Source organism: Micropterus salmoides, unplaced genomic scaffold, assembly GCF_014851395.1.
Source record: "Micropterus salmoides isolate LMB-PRFRI ecotype aquatic unplaced genomic scaffold, ASM1485139v1 Ms_hic_scaffold_11, whole genome shotgun sequence".
In the NCBI taxonomy this organism is placed as follows: Eukaryota; Metazoa; Chordata; class Actinopteri; order Centrarchiformes; family Centrarchidae; genus Micropterus; species Micropterus salmoides.
The window spans coordinates 22,106,619-22,125,441 of NW_024040152.1; the positions used below are offsets into that span (position 1 = coordinate 22,106,619).

General features: G+C 40.1%; 2 protein-coding genes across 7 annotated transcripts in view; both read left to right on the forward strand.

Moving 5' to 3' along the window:
• The first annotated feature begins 3,244 nt into the window (after positions 1-3,244).
• mal2 (mal, T cell differentiation protein 2) lies at positions 3,245-10,277 on the forward strand. The gene is made up of 4 exons (XM_038711884.1): positions 3,245-3,647; positions 4,998-5,168; positions 7,690-7,884; positions 8,981-10,277. The coding sequence occupies exons 1-4, from the start codon at positions 3,531-3,533 to the stop codon at positions 9,050-9,052; spliced, it is 555 nt and encodes a 184-aa protein (XP_038567812.1). The 5' UTR covers positions 3,245-3,530; the 3' UTR covers positions 9,053-10,277.
• A 4,446-nt stretch (positions 10,278-14,723) lies between these two features.
• LOC119897871 (protein MTSS 1-like) overlaps positions 14,724-18,823 on the forward strand; it is a 56,102-nt gene continuing 52,002 nt past the window's right edge. For all 6 annotated transcript variants that reach the window (XM_038711886.1, XM_038711890.1, XM_038711887.1 and 3 more), the window contains exons 1-2: positions 14,724-15,234; positions 17,127-17,188. In XM_038711886.1, the coding sequence (XP_038567814.1) occupies positions 15,163-15,234; positions 17,127-17,188 (134 nt within the window). In that variant the 5' untranslated portion in view covers positions 14,724-15,162. The remainder of the gene's footprint in view (positions 15,235-17,126; positions 17,189-18,823) is intronic.

An 18,823-nucleotide genomic window follows, 5' to 3' on the forward strand; every position in this document is an offset into this window, starting at 1 on the left:
ATCTTAATTCATGCAGCTAGAATATAAACATATTTATTAATAGAGCTTTAAAGTTTAGATTTCTGTACAGTTGAGCAGTGCCTTGTATTACTATTAAATGGATTGGCTTTAGAGAAACAAACTTGAAACAAGATGGCAGAAAGGTGGGGTATGTAATTTCCAGAGCCAGCACACCAGCTCCAGACAGTATACTCACAACTCTCCTACTGTAGCTAATATCACAACAACAGCATGTCTTGGCCACCAAAAAGTAAGTTAAATGTCTGTGGGCAACTTATTTAACATTACCTGACACACAAATCATGGCTGGAATAGTGTTTGTTTGTATCTGGTGTCTGCTCCTTTGTGCTAGGATCAGATACAGACTTCATGAGGGTGGCATGAGGGCCCAGCATCCTTTAGTGGGATCTCTGTTCACAGCCCAGTACCATGCAGCTTGCTTGGCTTTTGCCAGAGAACAACAGAATTTGCAGGTACATCATTGGTGCCCTGTTCTCTTCACAGATGTCAGCAGTTTCACACTGAACACATGTGACAGACATGAAAGAGTTTGGAGACTCTGTGGTGAACGGTATGCTGCCGGCAAAATCATCCAGCATCACCGGTTTGGAGGTGGGTCAGTGATGGTCTGGGGAGGCATGTCCTTGGAGGGTTGCACAGACCTCCATGTGTTAGCCAACAGTACCCTGACTGCTGTTAGGTACCGGGATTAAATCCTCAGAGGCACTGTCAGATCTGCTGGTGCAATGGGCCCTGGGTTCCTCCTGGGGCAGGATAATGCCTGGTCTCATGTGGCCAGAGCGTGTAGGCAGTTCCTGGATGACGAAGCAATTGATGCCATTGACTGGCCCTCACATTCCCCAGACCTAAATCTATTTGAGAGGCTCTGAGACGTTATGTGTCGGTGCATCCGATGCTGCCAAGTAGCACCACTGTTATGTTCATAGTAAGTGGATTCAAGCGCGGACATAAGGCAGATGTCAGTTCAAAGGCAGGTTTATTCACACAAAGAGCTCAGACCAAAAACTATAGTGGCATCGGCAGCTGCCAGTGGCATTTCTGGTGGCAGCTTAAGATGCCATAGATTTTTGTGCTGCACGTGTTGGTGGTTGTGTCACTCCTGCCATTCACATTCAATGTTAAAGAACACCTTTGGTCACGTGATGATACCTGAGCCAGCTCTATTTGCTAAAGGAGGCTGTGAGATGTCTGAAAAAGCAGGTAAATGGACCTTTGACTTTATTCTCTATTGTTTATTATGCTGCTTGCCATTAACAAGTGGCTTTAAGTGTACAGCAACTGTGCTGTCCTTTCGGTGACTTTCAAATATGGAACAATACATTTCAAGCTGCTTAGCCCTACTCTTTGGTCCTGTATCACCTGCATGGTTATGTGGCAAGCTCTCAAGGCTATCTATTATCACTTAAAGGCTCCAACTCTGCACAAGCATTGATATACATAGGCCTCAAGAGGTTGGTTTTAATAGTAAGGCGGGCTGATAAAGTGACCTGGGACCTGGGACCTGGGAACCTGGGAAGACAGCACAAGAGACTGTCGAGAGAGAGGAGCAGACCTGGTGATTATAACCATCATCCAGTCATAGCATAACCTGGATGGGCCTTTCTGACAAGGAGCAAGAAAACAATTGGAAGTGGGTAGATGGGACTGGCCTGGTGGGTAGAGGATTCTGGCAAAATGGGGAGCCCAATAATAATGATGGAAATGAGGACTGTGTGGAGGCCTTGCGTAATGCAAGGGCATGGAATGACGTGTCTTGTTAGAGAACATTTTCATGGGTGTGTGAGGATTTAGGTCCTGCAGGCAGCCATTCAAGTTTCTCTTTCAGTTGATGTCATTCAGCCCCTCCCACCTCGTTGTACAGTGCAACACACATACTGATATTCATACACATTATCCTATTGCTTCGCAAATGTCCATTAAAAATGGCACTCAATAAATTTCCTTTAATCTTGACAACATAACAACATTTTCATTTATCAAGAATTCGAAGTGAAAGTACAGGTATAAGGCAAAATATTGTATCTTATGAATGTTTTCTGATTCTAAAATAACCAATAAAAACATGGACAAAAGAATAATGGATTAACTAATTTTATATCTCACAATGTCACTATTTAAATCTTGCAGAGTCAGAGGAGTGCTGCATTGAATGAAGCTTAAGAAAAAGAAATTCAGCTGTGAAAAAGATCTAGTAGCACATTTCTTGCACTTATCTTATATCACATGATAGGACACAGTGTCTTCTACAGGTTGTATCGATTCTGACTGCCACACTAAACTGAACTAAGCCCAGTGCACTTTAAGAGGTTATATCAACATTGGTTCACATAAACCAAGTACTAGCTAAACATTAACTGTGGCTTGCCGTAAGAAACTACTCTTACCAACTGATGTAACAACACAGCAATTTTACCTCACAGTTTGATTTAAAAATGCTCCAACACTTGATGTTTCAGTTCCATATTTTAGTGCTAACAGTGTAAATGCTGCTAAGTCACTTTGGAAATCAGTTCTCCTCTCTCCTCAGCTCCTACCCTTAAACTAATATTTACTTTCCATACTTCTTTGCTCCTGCTCTAAAAACATTGACCAGCACACACAAGATTGTTTCTTAGCAATCGTGTTTTTTTTTCTAACAGTGTTAAATCAAGAGGGATCTAGTCTTGCCTCCAGCTATTTGCTTTCGCCTCTCACTAATGTTTCTGAGCTGTGGTGTCTGCTCACACAGAGGGAGCCAAGTGCTCCTCCAACAGAGTGACATTATGGGAGTAAGATTGTTGCCTTCAGTTGGTGTGGGAATTGTCAGAATTACAAGATGAGCACATACCTGTAGCCTAGGAATGATTGAAGAGTTGTCAAGAATTGACATTTGGGGTGTGGGGAGCATAAAAGCCATATAAAAACCAGAGGAGAAAAGGAGTGATCCGTCTGTGTTTCATCACTGTAAACACACCCTGAAGCCTTTTACAACATAGCCAAGCCCACTTGATATAGCTTGCCTTACCAAAGTCTGATGCAGACAGCAAAAGTGGTCTGCCAAAACCAAATGTATTAGCACAATATAACCATTAATAAACATGTAAATCAACACATAGGTTTTCTGGACTGACATGAGGAAAATGCATGTGGAATATGACCTTGAGAAAATCTAGGGCTAGCGTGTTTTACATGTGTGGGTTTAACTTAATCTATCTCATCTATAGTCACAATCCTACTTTCAGAATAAAACGACAACCTTCAGTTTTGGAGTAGGCCTACAAGTTGTCATTATATTTCTCACGCTGACGTGTTTACAAAACGAATATTTGGATCTAGGAGCTTCCACGAGGTCCACGAATGCAGCACAGGTTTCCAGGGAGTGGCTCCCGCACCTGTCCGACCTGTTTCAGGGGGCACACATGACTCCAGCGGAATTCCACCCGTTGCTCCCGTCCTTTGTTTAACGGAGTTTCTCTTGGTGGGAGCCAGAGGAGAGGGGAGACAGAGAGAAGAGACAGGGAGATACAGAGATGTCCGAACCAGACACTAATCCCGCTGCCACCTCGTTCCCAGCGCCAACTATTTCTCTGCCTTTGGGACTGGAAGTATTGAGAACGTACTCAGGAGCCCTTGTATGTTTAGAAATAGTAAGTGCCGTTTTTTTAATAAGGTTATTAATTATGCTCAGCTGTGTGTTACATTAAATGTGTCAGTGACCTCCGTGGTGTTGTGGAATTCTGCAGAACCTGCACTTGATATTTCGTTATTAATAATTGATGGCATTTAGAAGCTGTAAGTTAGGCCTATAACGCGGTCTTTCCTCGGTGATGTGCGTACTGCTCACTGTTTAAACGTTGCCAACGCTGATTGTCACTGTGATTGCCTGAGGCTGGGTTTAACACTTACGTTTGACTGCCAAAGCAAAGGCAAATGTCGCCTAAAGCGCTGATCTGTGACCTATCAGATTCTGTGACTACATCCAAACGACGATGTTTTCCTAACCATAACCACTTTTGGTGCCTAAACCCAACCAAACTGCAACCGCTTCACATCGTTAACAAAGCCTCTGGCGCTTAACTTGCCATTTGAGCCACAGAATCTGATAGGTCACACATTTTGGTATCACACCGCCACGACTGGCTGAGAGGATCAAAACACCTGTTTCTTATAGGCTACTAGACCAGTGCAGGCCTGTAAAATACCAAATCAGCACCAGCTCCTTCCATATCATAACCGTTCCTTGATGTTTGCAGAGTGTGAGCTTTACTTTCTGCCAGTTCTTTTACGTGGTATGTTATTTGACTATTTATCTATAGGCCTGTTTGCAGTTAAAAGGCCTGTAGATAAGCCTACAGATGGAAATGGAGTCATTTAAATGATGAATTGTGGCTTAAAGCCCTATCCAACACATTATACCTGTTATTCTACAGTACACAGCTTATAAATAGCCTAGATGGTCCCATGTGAGGAACTTTCCATGGAATTATCTTTTCTTCAGTGTTTTAATTATTTGTGTTGCCTTCATGTTTGCCCCTTTGTCAAAAAAAAAAAAAAGATATCAAAGATAACATTTGTTACTCTGACTTGTTTGTCACCAAACAGCGTATTTCATCCCGAATGGTCTGGCACCGACAAAATGTACATGCTGGTTGCCAGTGAGCTGTGGAGATAAAACATGTTGCTTTTGGTGGGAGACAAGATTGGTGTGAAAAGCAGCGTGTATTATAAGCAACACATTGAGATAAAGCAAATATTTCAATGTCATCATAAAATTCAGTGTTGATCAGTTACATTCATTCAGTGACAGTGGGATGGTGACTCAGTTTATAGCACCACAGCTAGTGTGTGTCATAAATTGTTGGCAAGCCTGTAAGTATACAAAAGTGCCCACTGAAAGAAAATTTATGATTAAATGGACCCAAGCCGTCTTGAGCATTAAGGAGCTGCATTTCAGCATATAGAATGAATCACCAATATGAGTTTGTTTACATCCCCAGTTATTTGGGAGTCTAGTATGGATCCTGGTGGCTTCCTCCAATGTCCCCGTGCCTCTGCTGCAGGGCTGGGTGATGTTTGTCTCTGTCACCGCCTTCTTCCTCTCCTCTGCCTACCTCACACTCCTCATCACTGGCCTGGCTGAGCGCATCAACACGGACTGGAACTTCTTGGTAAGCTGTAGATAAATGAGCTGATCAGTCAGTCAGTTAGTCAGCCTACATATCTGTCCATCCAGCTATCTATACACAACTGTCTTGTCAGTCTATTTAGAGCTATTTAGCGAGCTGTGTCTGTCTAGGGTGGACATCTTAACCAGTATAGGAAGAGGTTTCCATTATAGGTATTTGACACAAAAAAATTCATATACCTTTAACGGTGTTTGTGTTTGTTTTGTGTTGAGATTTACTGGGTAATTAATTTACTGGTTAATCACATACATGTCAGCTGTGAAATAAAAAAACAAAACAAACAAAAGTTATGTTTACATTCAACACATTGTGTGTATCCTTGAGGTCTAACAAACCTGTCAAGTGCATTTCCTTCCTCATAAAAGATTTGCAAAGTAGGTTTCTTTTTGTTTTTTTTCTATTTGACATCAGGTGTTGTCTACATTCATGTTTACTAGCTTACGGTGTTCTTCCCTGGTTCTTGTAGCGCATTGCAGCATATTGAGGCTTGTGACTGTCACCTGTAGATCAGTGAAATTGTGAAACTGTCTAACGCGTCACCCACATGCACCCACTTATTCAAAGATAAGCAGTTACACTTCCTCCCCATAAAATGACTCAGCGTGAACGAAGTGCCAGTGTAGACCACAGCCAAGTTGGTACTTTGACGCATGTATTTGTTGTTTTAAACGTTTCTAGCAGCAATTTAGACAGGAATGGTAACTTGAATTGTTTGAAGCTTCTGAAGTCAGTTTTTAGAAGTTAGTTAATTAATTGATTACCCAATCAATCAATTTCAAGCAAATGGTGGTGTTGGTTTCCTTGTCTTACATTACAGAAAACTGATTCTCTTTGGGTTCTGGATTGTTGGTTGGTCAAGACGTTTAATGATCTTGGGCTTTTGGGAAATTGAGATGGTTGTTTTTTACTGTACTCTGTACAGTATATAGCTTAGCTGTTAACCTATTGAGCGTAGCCTTCTTGTCACATGTGCTAAATGTAATGAGTTTAGGCTATAGGCAATCGCCCTGCTTAAGAATTATTCAATAATGTATCCTAGCATCTACATGTAGTTGTGGAGTATAGTATATTCTATATATTAACATATGTAAATAACATTAAATCACTTTTACAAGACAGTGTCTTTGCTTTGGAGAGGGTTTTTAATGACGATGACACGCATATTATATATCTATAAAATAAGGGGGGAAAGTGAGAACCTGTGCCATGTTCTTGTGTTATGTCATTGTAGCGGACTCTGTGTTAAGTCTGGGCTCTCAGACACAGCCAGCCTTGCCTCAGTCTCCAGGCTCTGCTCCCAAGAGTAGCCAGGCGTGTGGGGTTGTTTGTTTTCGGCCGAACAATGAGTGACATGGATGATGAGCTCACACCAAAACACAACAAAGGCCCGCCTGTAGTATCGCCAGGCTCACAGAGTTGACAACACAAACTCTCATTAACCTTCTTTACTCTCTGACCCACCCTCTCTCTTGTCTCTGTCTCTCTCCCTCTGTATCTTTAACCCCTCTCTCTGTGTGTCTTTCCTTCTATTTTCATTCTTAATATGATGGTTTCCAAATCAAATAAACCATTTCACTCATGTTTGGTTTTTAATTCTCTCCCGTGTTTTTATTTGCCATGTTTGTTGTATCTACCATATTGTGCTTTACAATTAATGTAAAAGGTTTATGATTTGACAGAAAGCCTGGTTTGTTCTGTGAATTCTTAAAGGGGCAGTGGTGCGGTTTAAGATGTGCTTGTACGCGTGCTCGCTTGAACTCATGAGCAAGCATAATCTGAAACACAACCGCTTTCATACAGAGATCTCACAATAATCTAGCTGTGGCTTTTCTTCAGACATGGTCAGGCAGTGTGACAGCGGCTATAGACAGACAGGGAGACAGATTCACAACGATAACGATATTATATTTTACACCGGATAAAGCTAGTAAATGCTCAGCAATAGCCGGCAAGCTAACGTGACTCTCTTGGCCTGACAGGCTTCAGAACATAAACCTTTAATGTTGTTATTTATCCTTACGTGGAGTTTATGTTGGAGTTTGTGTTGGAGCCTGTGTTGTGCTGGGGGCCGGTTGTATGATGGTGTTAGTGGACTGCATTTCGTTAGCTGCGGTGTTGTCGTCGCCGTAGTCAAAGATAGGCTCAGGAGCGTGCACAGGGCTACATCCCGACCCGGTGCTTTCGCATTAAAAGCAAAATAGTGGCTGTTCCAAGCAACAGAGAAAACAGGCGTGTGCTTCATTTTTAAGTGAGATTAGATGGAGCCTTTTGACAATAAGGCAGTAAAATTTTATTAATAAGGGATTTCATTGAAAAACTACAGCCCCTTTAAGTACAGCAAGCTGCATTGACCATTCTTTGTTCCCCGCCGGACAATATCTTCCACACTTGTGGAATCTTACAGTTGTTCACCAAGTTTTTGTTCATGTCTTTAGTTGTTTACACGTGAAACCTGACACTTTATTCATATTTATTTCTAATGCGCTCTATCTTCTTTTCTCAGGATGTGTTTTACCATTTCCTGGCTTTGCTTTTCTACTTTGCTGCCTTCGTGTTGGAGGCAGCGACTACAGCAGCTAATGGAGGAGCCCACTTAAAGCCAATGGCTAATGGCACTGTCCTGTGTATAACCTACCCTCGGGGCAATATATTCACAGTCCTGAATGACAGGCAATACAGTATTAATGTGGCAGCCACGGTGAGTAATGAAGATTTTTTCAAATGAAGTCTGTGATAATATGTTCAGTGCATGCACAATATGTACATTTTTATTGATATTACCACAAGATGAATGTAATTGTCATATTACAACAAGGTTGTAAAATAAAAATGCTTTTACTTTACAATGCACTCAAGAGTTCTATCTGAATGAAAATAACCTAATGTCAAACTCCTTTGTAGACTGTAGGTGGGGGAGTTGCTGGAGGTGCCTTAGAAAGATTGTTGCAATAAAATTGAGTCTATCCAAAGTAATGGGTAATATGAAAGGTTAATTCATTATAATCATTATAATGATATAATCATCAAAGGAAAACTTCATCTGACATCCGCCCTGTTCCTCTTTCAGGCTCTCAATAAGGGCTGTCAGAGAAACACCTCAGTTGACGCATTTGCATGTACAAAGTAACCTCCCTGCACACTGAACTTTGCCGCTGATATGGTTTGAGTTAAATTTTTTGTGCGCCCTTTTTGATAACGTGAAGGGGTGTCATAAATAAACAGAATATTTTGTATGCCGGCCGTGTCCTGCTATCACCTAGAGCTGTCAAGCCATGAAACAGTAAGAGAAAAAAGCAACTGCCTGCTAGCCTCTTTGACAGAAATACAGTAGGTTATGTGAGGTAAGGTCTTATTTTATGCTGACAAAATGTACCCAAACTCTTGTTTTGGCCCAAATGTGTAACTCGAGAAACGCTTGTAAAAGGCAGGTTTTCTGTTCTGGGTTTTCATATTCTTCTGTATGTCAATGAACAGGCCATATTGTACATTTTATACTCTTCGATAATCGATCACTAATACTTTTACCCAATTATGCAAAAATACTAAAACATTTATTGTTTTTTTGTTTAATGTGTTGTTTCTTAGCTGCTGATTAGAATAAGAAAGACATTTTGAGATAAGCCTGTTATTTTTTTTAGACTCAACGAGTAATTGCTTTGAAATGAAAACATTGATAGATTAATAATTACAATTAAAGTAGGTAATGAATCAAGATAGTTGCAGTGTGGCGATAAAGGTTTTTTTCTGACCCAGTGTTCTTTTTTGTTTTCTCTGCTTTTGTCTTTTTGTCCCAGATATTTGCATTTGTGGTGACACTCTGCTATGGCTGCAGCATGGTGATGGGCTTCAAGAGGTGGAGGGTGTAACCGGGACATCCAGCACACACTAGTTTTGTAACTGCTTCACAAAGTCAGCTTGTATTAAAACATCAGTCACAGCCCCAAAGAGAGCACTGCTATTCAGTTTATTTGTTATTATCAAAGACATAGACATGGACGACTTAATTTCTGCTTCAGTCACAAAACATCTCTCCAGATATGGGAATCCCTCCTCTGAGATATAGAAAGGACTGGTTTCAGGTAGGTTTAGTCTTGGATGTTAAAGGTACTTTGAGGAATGGCATATAGACTAGCTAAGTTGTTCAGTTAGCACCATATCAGTCTGATTCTTTTGGTCAATGATTTCACTGTCATGCAGCTTTCCTTAACTTCTCCAGCAAACATCTACCTGGTAAGTTAGGGAAAGTCGTGAGGGGGCGTTGAGTATGATACAACATTTTGAGGCTATACAGGGTCATTTAGCGTGACGCCAGTAGTGCACTTTGTTAATCATACAATTATAGCCCCAATTGCCGAGTCACATCGTCATTGGAGGGATTATTTCCCATTTTCAATTCCATAGAAATGTGCCTATGTATGCTGCTAATAGGTTGTGCACAAAAGAACATGAATGTGAAGGTGTGACTTATTTGAAAGACCAAGGCAACGTGATTGTTTTCATTGTCCTTGCGGTTACCTTGGTGCTAAGGAGCTGTAATCACCCTCTAGATTGAACGCAACTGTCATTACATTTTTATGTGACCACTATTTAAAATGTGTGATTGATCTGATATTGAAATGGAAATCCTAATTTCATGTTGCATGAACTTTTTGTCAGCTTTTCTCAGTAGATCTGACATGTTTTCCACAGAATTGTAGCTACTGTACATTCCCCGTCATTTTTTGTTACTTAATATTTGTTTAAACTTTCTGAGGGCGGCAATGTGGCTAACTCCAGTGAAGTATCATTTGACCGAGGTCTGGGTTAAACAAATCTGTCATTAAGATGAGTTCTATTACAAACTAATCATTTAATCTGATTTTCAATAAGCTACTATAGTTAGCTACTATAAAGTGATTTTTATCTACTAATAGATCATTTAAGTATGTACTGTATGTGTCTTTTTCTGTTTAACTATTGTAACCGTGTTGATGCATCATAAAAGTGCCCAAATTAATAACTATCTTACCTGCTAGATGATTTATTAGTTTTATTTACCTACTGTACACTTTTGTTTGCAATGGACTATTAAAATCTATTTTTAATCATTGATTGAAGAATTTTTGTTTCTGACGCCTGCTGTTTTTGACATTTTAAATGCATTTTAGAACTATATAATTGAGGGTTTTGAAGAAGCCCCTGTCTTTGCATCATTACAGGGTGCACTGTTGTCTGCCCCTGTGTCTTTTTTGATGCTACCACGAAGAGTCGCCAAAGGACAAGTCAGAAAATGCCAAGTCCTACACATCGAGGCTTTGTGTTCAGGAAAATATACTGGCTTCAAACTATGTCTAAGACAAAATTCCTCAGATTGCACAATTCAAAGACCAAGTGGACAATTAGCACATACAAATGGAAAAACTGTCCATTCTGTGCATAGGCCTATATTTAATTTTTACTTAACACAAAGTAGAACAACTTAATAATTCATAGTGCACTGTAAGATCGCCTTAGTTTTTAGTAATAATTTACTGTTGAGAAGTCTGTAAGGCTGATATGGCTACCTTTGACAGAAAGGTCAGTGTGCTAGTAATATTTAAAAATTATGTTTTATAACTGCCCTTATGCACTACAGATGTGGTCTTTATAGAAACCATTGTTACCATAATGGGTCTTTTATGCTGTTTTAATTATTAATCATATAACATCACATTCCATTTAATAAACCTGCTGAAGTGATTTTATGTATTTTATGTTTTATGTCGTTTAATTTCAGCCACAAGTTGACTCCCGTTATCTACAGCAGCTTAACCTTTCCATGTGTGCCCGATGTTTCAATAGCAAAACTTTTGGAGGCGCTTTACAACTATACCCCCCTAAACACTTAGGAAGCCAGACAAAATTCATAGAAGAAAATAATCTGTTCAATACTTTACCGATGTTTTCGAGCTGTTCAAGTTCGGTATGAAAACATCAAGCAACTCATGAACGCGCTTTACTTCTCTTGCGCTCGTCCACTCACTGCTCACCTCTGCATCTTCCATCATCACGGAGTCAAGTTTACAGAATAACACCGGATGTAATCGCGGGTCTTCCTTCACAATAAAACTAAGACGTTCAATGCAAAAAATAATCTTTCAGTTTTACATCGAGCTATGAGCGGAACCTCCTTTTTATGTTCAATTTATGTGGCGTTTAACTGATGTACACACTTTTATTTATGTATTGTGTTTGTGTGTGTTATGTTTTTTTTGATTTACGACTACCCCCTCAAAGTATCTTGCTAAGATGCATAAGCAATGTGTTACTTACTTACTTACTTGTTATCATCATCAAAATGCTAATTTCCAAGCACACAAGTGAAATTCCTATGGTGGTGAAGAAGTACTCAGATCTTTTACTCAAGTAAAAGTACCAATACAGCCTTAAAAACAATCCATTACAAGTCAAAGTCCTTTAATCAAAATATCGCTTGAGTAGAGGTACAAAAGTATTAGCAGCAATATATAGCCTACATAACATACCAAAAGTAAAAGAATTTATGCAGAGATTTAAGAATAATATACATCGTATTATTGGATTATAATTATTGATGCACTGTGTAAGCCCTACATCTGTTTACTGTTGCAGCTCGAAGATCGAGCTAATGTTAACGCATTTACTATATATGATTCAAGATTCAAGAAGTTTATTGTCACTTCTATACATTGAAAATCTTACTTTGCAAGTCTCCCTTAAAAATAAAACATGTAATTATATTGATACAAAAAGAAATGAAAAAAATAAATACAATAAACAATAAACATTAATATATACAGCAAAGTAGGTTAAGTGGAGAGGCTCTGTGCAGTGTGCTGGGCAAAAGTCAATAGGAGTGATGGAGAGTGGGGGAGGTAATGTTGGATTTATTGTTCAAGAGTCTGATCGCCCATGGCTAAAAGCTGTTTGATAGTCTTGCCCTCGATTTTACACTCCTGTAGTGTCTCCCTGACGGCAGAAGTGTGAAGAGACTGTGTTGTGGGTGTGTAGCCTACTGTCTTTGATGATGTTGTGGGCCCTTCTGATCACCCTTGTGGTGTAAATGTCCTGGACTGATGGGAAGGCTGCAAGGCAGCCTAATCTATAATAATGCATCATAATTTATTACTTGATTATATTAAGTATTTATAATGATAATCTGCAAAGTAACTAGTAGGCCTAAAGGCCCATTTATACACCTGGGTCTACGACCGTACCTACGCCATAGGCTACGCACGTAGCCATGCATTTATACTATACACAGCCTCCACTGTGATGACTTTTGCCGGCCGAGCAGGCTAACTTCCGGTTTAGAGTTCTGCTAACATAAATGAGGGTAAAATTGTATACATGCGGCTGGTGTAGCCTTTTCAAATGTTACCAACCAAGTGGATCACATTCTGATAGCGAAACAAGTCATTTCGCTCGGGTTGCGATGGTCAAATATATTGATTCACTGTGTTACAGCCACCGTTTTGGCCGCTAGTAAAAATTACTTCAAAGCGCGGGGTACTTCCGGTCGACTCGGAGACATTGCGAGGTTACCCAGCCGACCAATCACAGAGCTTACGGTCCGCGTCAACTCGACGTGTAGTTACATTTTTGAGGAGGTGCACGTCAGGCGACGGCGTAGCCTCTGCGTAGCCCCATAGCCTACACCGTCGATTTGAAGCAGAATTATAAATTGCACTTAAGTAATATTATTAAATAGGCCTACATGGAGTAAAAAGTATAATATCTCCTTCTGAAACATAGTGGAGTAGTATAAATACTTGGATCACTTTAGTGAATTATACAGAAATATTACAAAAAATGATGATCAGTACAAGATATTCACGAAATGGAAAACTCTGGAGGCGGTGATAAAAAACAACCAAAACCCTCTAGATTACCCTGTAACAGAACAAGAATTAACAGAAGTCATCCAGTCCCTGAAAGGAAAAAAGGTTTGTGGTATTGATGGAATCCTCAACGAAATGATCAAATACTCAGACCATAAAATCAGATTGGCTATACTAATACTATTCTAGCAACTGGAACTTTTCCAGATATCTGGAACAAAGGTTTAATAACCCCAATTCATAAATCCAGAGATAAATATGACCCAAATAACTACAGAGGAATATGTGTATCCAGTAACCTGGGAAAAATATTCTGCAACATCATTAATAAACGACTTGTCAACTTTGTTGATAACCACAATATTCTGCATAAATGCCACATTGTTTTTTTGCCAAATTGCCGCAAAACTGACAGTAAACACAGCAAAGACTAAAATAATGATCTTTCAGAAACAATACAGAAATCAGGTTACACACGATTTCTATTTAGACACCATTAAATTACAACACACAAAAAACTACACTTACCTTGGCCTCAACATTACATACACAGGGAACTTCAACATGGCTGTGAAAGATCTGAGGGACAAAGCATGGAGAGCTTTCTGTGCAATAAAAAGAAACATTAAAATATATATTCCAATTGAAATCTGGCTTAAAATTTTCCAATTTGTACTAGAACCAATAATTCTTTATGGTAGTGAAATCTGGGGGCCAAAACTTAATAATGAATTTGACAAATGGGACAAAAGAATCATAGAATCTTTCCATACTGAGTTCTGTAAGATCATCCTGCAGGTGCAGAGAAAGACACCAAATAACCTGTGCAGAGCAGAGCTCGGCCAATACCCCCTCCTACTAAAAATACAGAAAAGATCACTTAAATTTTACAATCACTTAAAATCAGTTAACCCCCAGACATATCATCACAAAGCCCTAACATACCAGGAGCTGAAACCAGAGAAGAGTCCCCTCAGCCAGCTGGTCCTGTGGCTCTCTGCGATAACAAGTCCCCAACAGCCTCAGGACAGCAATACCAACTCAAGCAGACCAAACCAATCTATCAGCAAGCAGAAAGAAAAATATATTGAATACTGGAAAGAAACGACCAAAAACCAAAGTAAATTACAATGTTATCTGACCCTAAAAAGAGAATTCACACTGGCAAATTACCTGAGTACAATAAAATGTCCCAAACTAAGAAAAATGTTGACAACATACAGACTGAGTGAACACAGCCTGTTTTATTTATTTTTAATATACTGTATATATATGTTTTTAACACACACACACACACACACACACACACACACACACGCTTACTGTTTTGTTTATTTATTTATTTGTAATATATTTATATTTTTTAACACACACGCTTACTGTTTCACAAACACAAACACACATACGCTTTGATTACTTTACGCTTTAATTACTTGTTTAATGAAATGTATGTTGTTACACATTCATGCCAATAAAGCTAATTTGAATTGAATTGAATTGTATAGAAAGTAGCATAAAATAAACACAGTCAGGTAAAGTGCCTGTAACTTGTAATTAAGTACAATAGTTGACTAAATGTACTTTATTACGTTCCACCAGACATTTTATTTTGGTGGAAAACAATAAACAGGAAATGTATTTTCTTCTTACTGACGCTGGCTTGACGGTTGTTTCTCGTCTTGTCTTTTTTCTCCTACTCAGTCAGTGTGGAGAGGGCAGCGAGGACACCCGGGAGTGTCGGTATTTACCTGTCAAGACACGGAGTAACGTTACCAGCCGAACACCGTGGATTATTTCTAGTTTCTAGTAGCTGTTTATTTTCACAGTCCAGCCATGGGTGTGAGCGGGGCGGCGTGGAGGGTAGAGGGGGATTTAAATTTCTCTTTCGTCCCGACAGCTTCTTTTGATTTGAAGTAACGTTAGCCTGAACGGTGCACCAGAGGAGAACCCAGCTGTGGTTCTTTACATCTTGGACTGCGTTGAAAGTACTTGTTGGTCGATTTCAGAACAGTAGAAATAGTTTGTGTTCACATTTTCGGGAGTTTTTGGGCTTTTGTTTTGCTTTTCCTGGAGAGTGGAGGTGGCGAACTGAAAGCGGCTCACCGAGTCGGGACTGACCACCGGAGTTGGTCCTGAAAATGGAGGCTGTTATCGAGAAGGAATGCAGCGCGCTCGGAGGACTCTTCCAAACTGTTATCGGAGACATGAAAGTAAGCCAAATGAACTCTCCAACACTAACTATATCACTCGAGAGCCGTTAGCCGACCTTTAAAAACCTCACTATCCCAGCCATTTAACTGTCCAAACACCAGTCAATGATGTTAGTAGTAAATGTCCTCCAACAGATAAACAGTTTACGTTAGGTTAACATACCTTAAGTTAACGTTCCTGAACGCACCAACCTTCTGATTGTATTGTATGTAACGCTAGAAACCAATAAACAAAATATAGTAAAGCAGAATTCATTTAACACATTATTTCCATCTGATGTGTATGATAGTGTTTCTGGTCGTACTATAGATTAGCCGCCTTAGTTTTAGTAAGTCAGTTTGATATATCATTATATTTGACTGCACTCTGCTCTATCCTTTTCCAATGGAAAAAACAATAAAATGTTGGTTTACGTCCATTTATTCCAGTTTGAAGTGGAGCAGCAGCCAAACATTTGATAAAGGTTAAATAGGTGTCAAAACTAGCGCATCTTATTTTGATGTGTGTGTGTGTGTGTGTGTGTGTGTGTGTTTTAACATCTTGGCCAATGGGACAATTGGCAGATTTCCCCAGCTGTTGTACTTGCCTGAAGGAATGCAGGGAATGTAGCTGTCAGGGTAGAAAAGTCTGAAAGCGTTGACATGTGTAGGTCAAATGGCCAGCCATCGGGTCTGCTGGAGCCAGAAAAGTTTGTTATGAATACTGCTCAGATATTCAGCACTTCTCAGCCTTCCATGTCTTACTTTACTAGCTAGTTCATGGCTGCCTTAGTCTGTCAACTGTGGTGCCACTGACAACAGCAGTGTATTTGCTTTGTCTTTTACATAAGACGCTCACATTTCCAGTGTTGCCTCTTTATTTAAAGAGCCACAGATTGGGTTGTGTGCCCAACAAATAAAGAGACAGCTCACTTTGATTCTCTGTCAACAAGAGGAGGTGTAAGAAATGGTGGAACAAACGCAGAGAAAGCTTATTTGCCATGGTGCTGAACTGGAGTGTTTGATGTCTGCGCAGAAGCATGGCCTAGCTGACGGTGGTGGCCTCTTCAGAGAGAGAAAGGTAGACTGAGGGAACAGAGATGGGCAGAGATCGAAAGGAATCGCTGTGATGTAAGGGAGATTGGAAGAGGGAAAGAAAGAGGTTGGGTTGTTGGGTGTGACGTTTGACAGCACAACATGACATTCCTCATGCTCCTGGCAGTAGTAGCACATCAGTGACAAATATGTGCTCATGCTACATTCATCGCTTCATCTTGTGCTGTCTTACCACCACGTTAGCCTCCTCCTTTTCGATAGGCCACTTGTTCTCTGGGTCAGTTTCGATAAAAATGCCTCTTCCGCTATTTTCAGCTCAGGACCTAAATTAGGTAAATTTAGAGTCCCGTCGGGAACCGGGCTCATTATACCATAGTGTTAGTGCTCTTGTTGTGTGGGGATCTTTCCAAAGGAGGCCTGTGACCCATTTTGCAACCTAACACATGCAGGTTATGATGGTATCTCTATCCTCCCATTAACAGATAATGCAGAATTAAAATACGTTAAACCAAATAGGGGAAAATTGAAAACATATTACTACATATTCTGTGTCTGTAGACCAAACCTCATGCTTTTCATTTGCAAACAATCCTGCTAAACATAGAGCTTAATTTCCCAGATTCCCTAAGGTCCCACTGGCAGCAAGATGGAAAAACGTCATTTTGGGGGGTGACGGACTGTAACTGGGTTACATGTATGGGAATGTCTCAGCCTTGGTTAGTTTTGTTTAGCCCTGAGGGTGAGGCGAGGCATCAGGGTGGCCTTATGTTGGTTTGAACTGTTATGTAACTGTGGGAAAACTGAAACCTGTTCTGATGATTGTGTCAATCATGTTTGTGTCTCTTTTCGTCCCACAGAGCAGCTACCCTATTTGGGAGGACTTTATCACCAAGGCCGGGAAACTGCAGTCGCAGCTCAGGTGAACGCATGTTTGTGTGCACGTATGTTCCGTGTGTTTGACTGATAAATTATACGCTAGCTCTTGGCGTAGTGATTTCAGTTAATTTACGTAAGCTGATGGAAATCCACCTGTGTTAGTGCAGTTTCAAGCTACACATATAGAAAAACTTGGGTGGAAATGTGAAAAAAGTCGATACATTGCAAAAAAGTTTAGGTACCTGAGTGGAAGCAAAATGCACATCAATAGTGGGTAGTAGTATGCATTAATCTGCATTTTATTTAGCAGATTTTCTGGAAATTATGTGATAATTTGTGCCAAATATGGATGGAAACTTGACTAAAGATGCACATAGAAATTTAGGTTTTAGAGTAGAAACCAGGGAAACACCACCGCGATTGTTGCATAACATCTCTAATATCTCATGTTGACTTTATACACTAAAAAAATACACTATTTTATTAACTGATGTTGTACTTTATCTCAGCTTCTACTTTACATGTCAGTGTCACTTCCCTTCCAAAGATCTTTTAAGTAGCCACTTGTCCTCAGACTAACAAGCAATGACAGTTTACATAAAAGCCAAATCTCTTAACAATACTGTCTAAGGGTCATTATTTGTCCTTCTTCCCCACTTAGTCTTCTTTAAGCCTTATTTAATTTGTGTTTCTTCTGCTGTAAATTTACACACCTCCTGCCAAAATGATTCCAAGTTTCCTGCTAACAATAGATGCCAATCCCAGCCACCTCTCCTAGTTGGTTTTAAGTGGCCACGTGCCAGGAGACAAACAACTTATGACAGCTGAAATAAAAGCTCATTGTCCAGCAAGTACTGTAAATATGGATATCCTGGGGTCTAAATTATTCGTTGATTAACAGTACATGGCAGTTCTCTAGCCATTTAAGTGTCCACGTGTCCTGAGACAGACTAATGCTGACACTTGTATAAAGGCTCAGGGACTTAACAATACTTTCCAGGGGCCACTCAGTGTCCCATTCTTCCATTTTCTCAGTATTAAGGCTGATTAGTGGTGATATGTTATTCAAGTGTCTCCATCATTCAGGGGTTAAATATGTGACCTGGCCATGCTAAAGCTCAGGGGAGTATTTGTGGCCTTGTCGTTAATGACTGTTCAGCAGTAGGAAATCTGTATGTCTGGACTGCGGGGCAAAAATAAAAGCACAAATCAACAAGTCATTTTACTGGTGAAAAGGTGAGTTGAACCTACTAAGAATGTTGTAATGATGTTATAATGTATGATCATTGGCCCTTTTATGGAATTATACCACTTTCTTGTTCTTTCAGGACTAGTCTATTGATGCCCCCAGAAAAGATAAATTCCTCCTTTTTACACAATGAGTTGATTAAACTTTGCCCATGCCCTGCTCCGGGCTGCAGTGGTTGTGGCATATGGCTGGCTGTAACGATGCCCCGTGCTGTTGGAGCACTAATAAGAGTGTGCTATCTGGGTTCGCTCGTGGTGACCTACAAATAAGGCCTTTTTTTGTCTGCTTTAAAGCCTGTCTCCAGCCACTACAAATTTGGCTAAACTAGCCCCTTGAACTATAGCATAACCCCTACCCCCCCGATTCCGTCCAAGGACCTCTGTAATCTGTTTGGGGACTGGGTTACATATAAGAACACATATACACAGT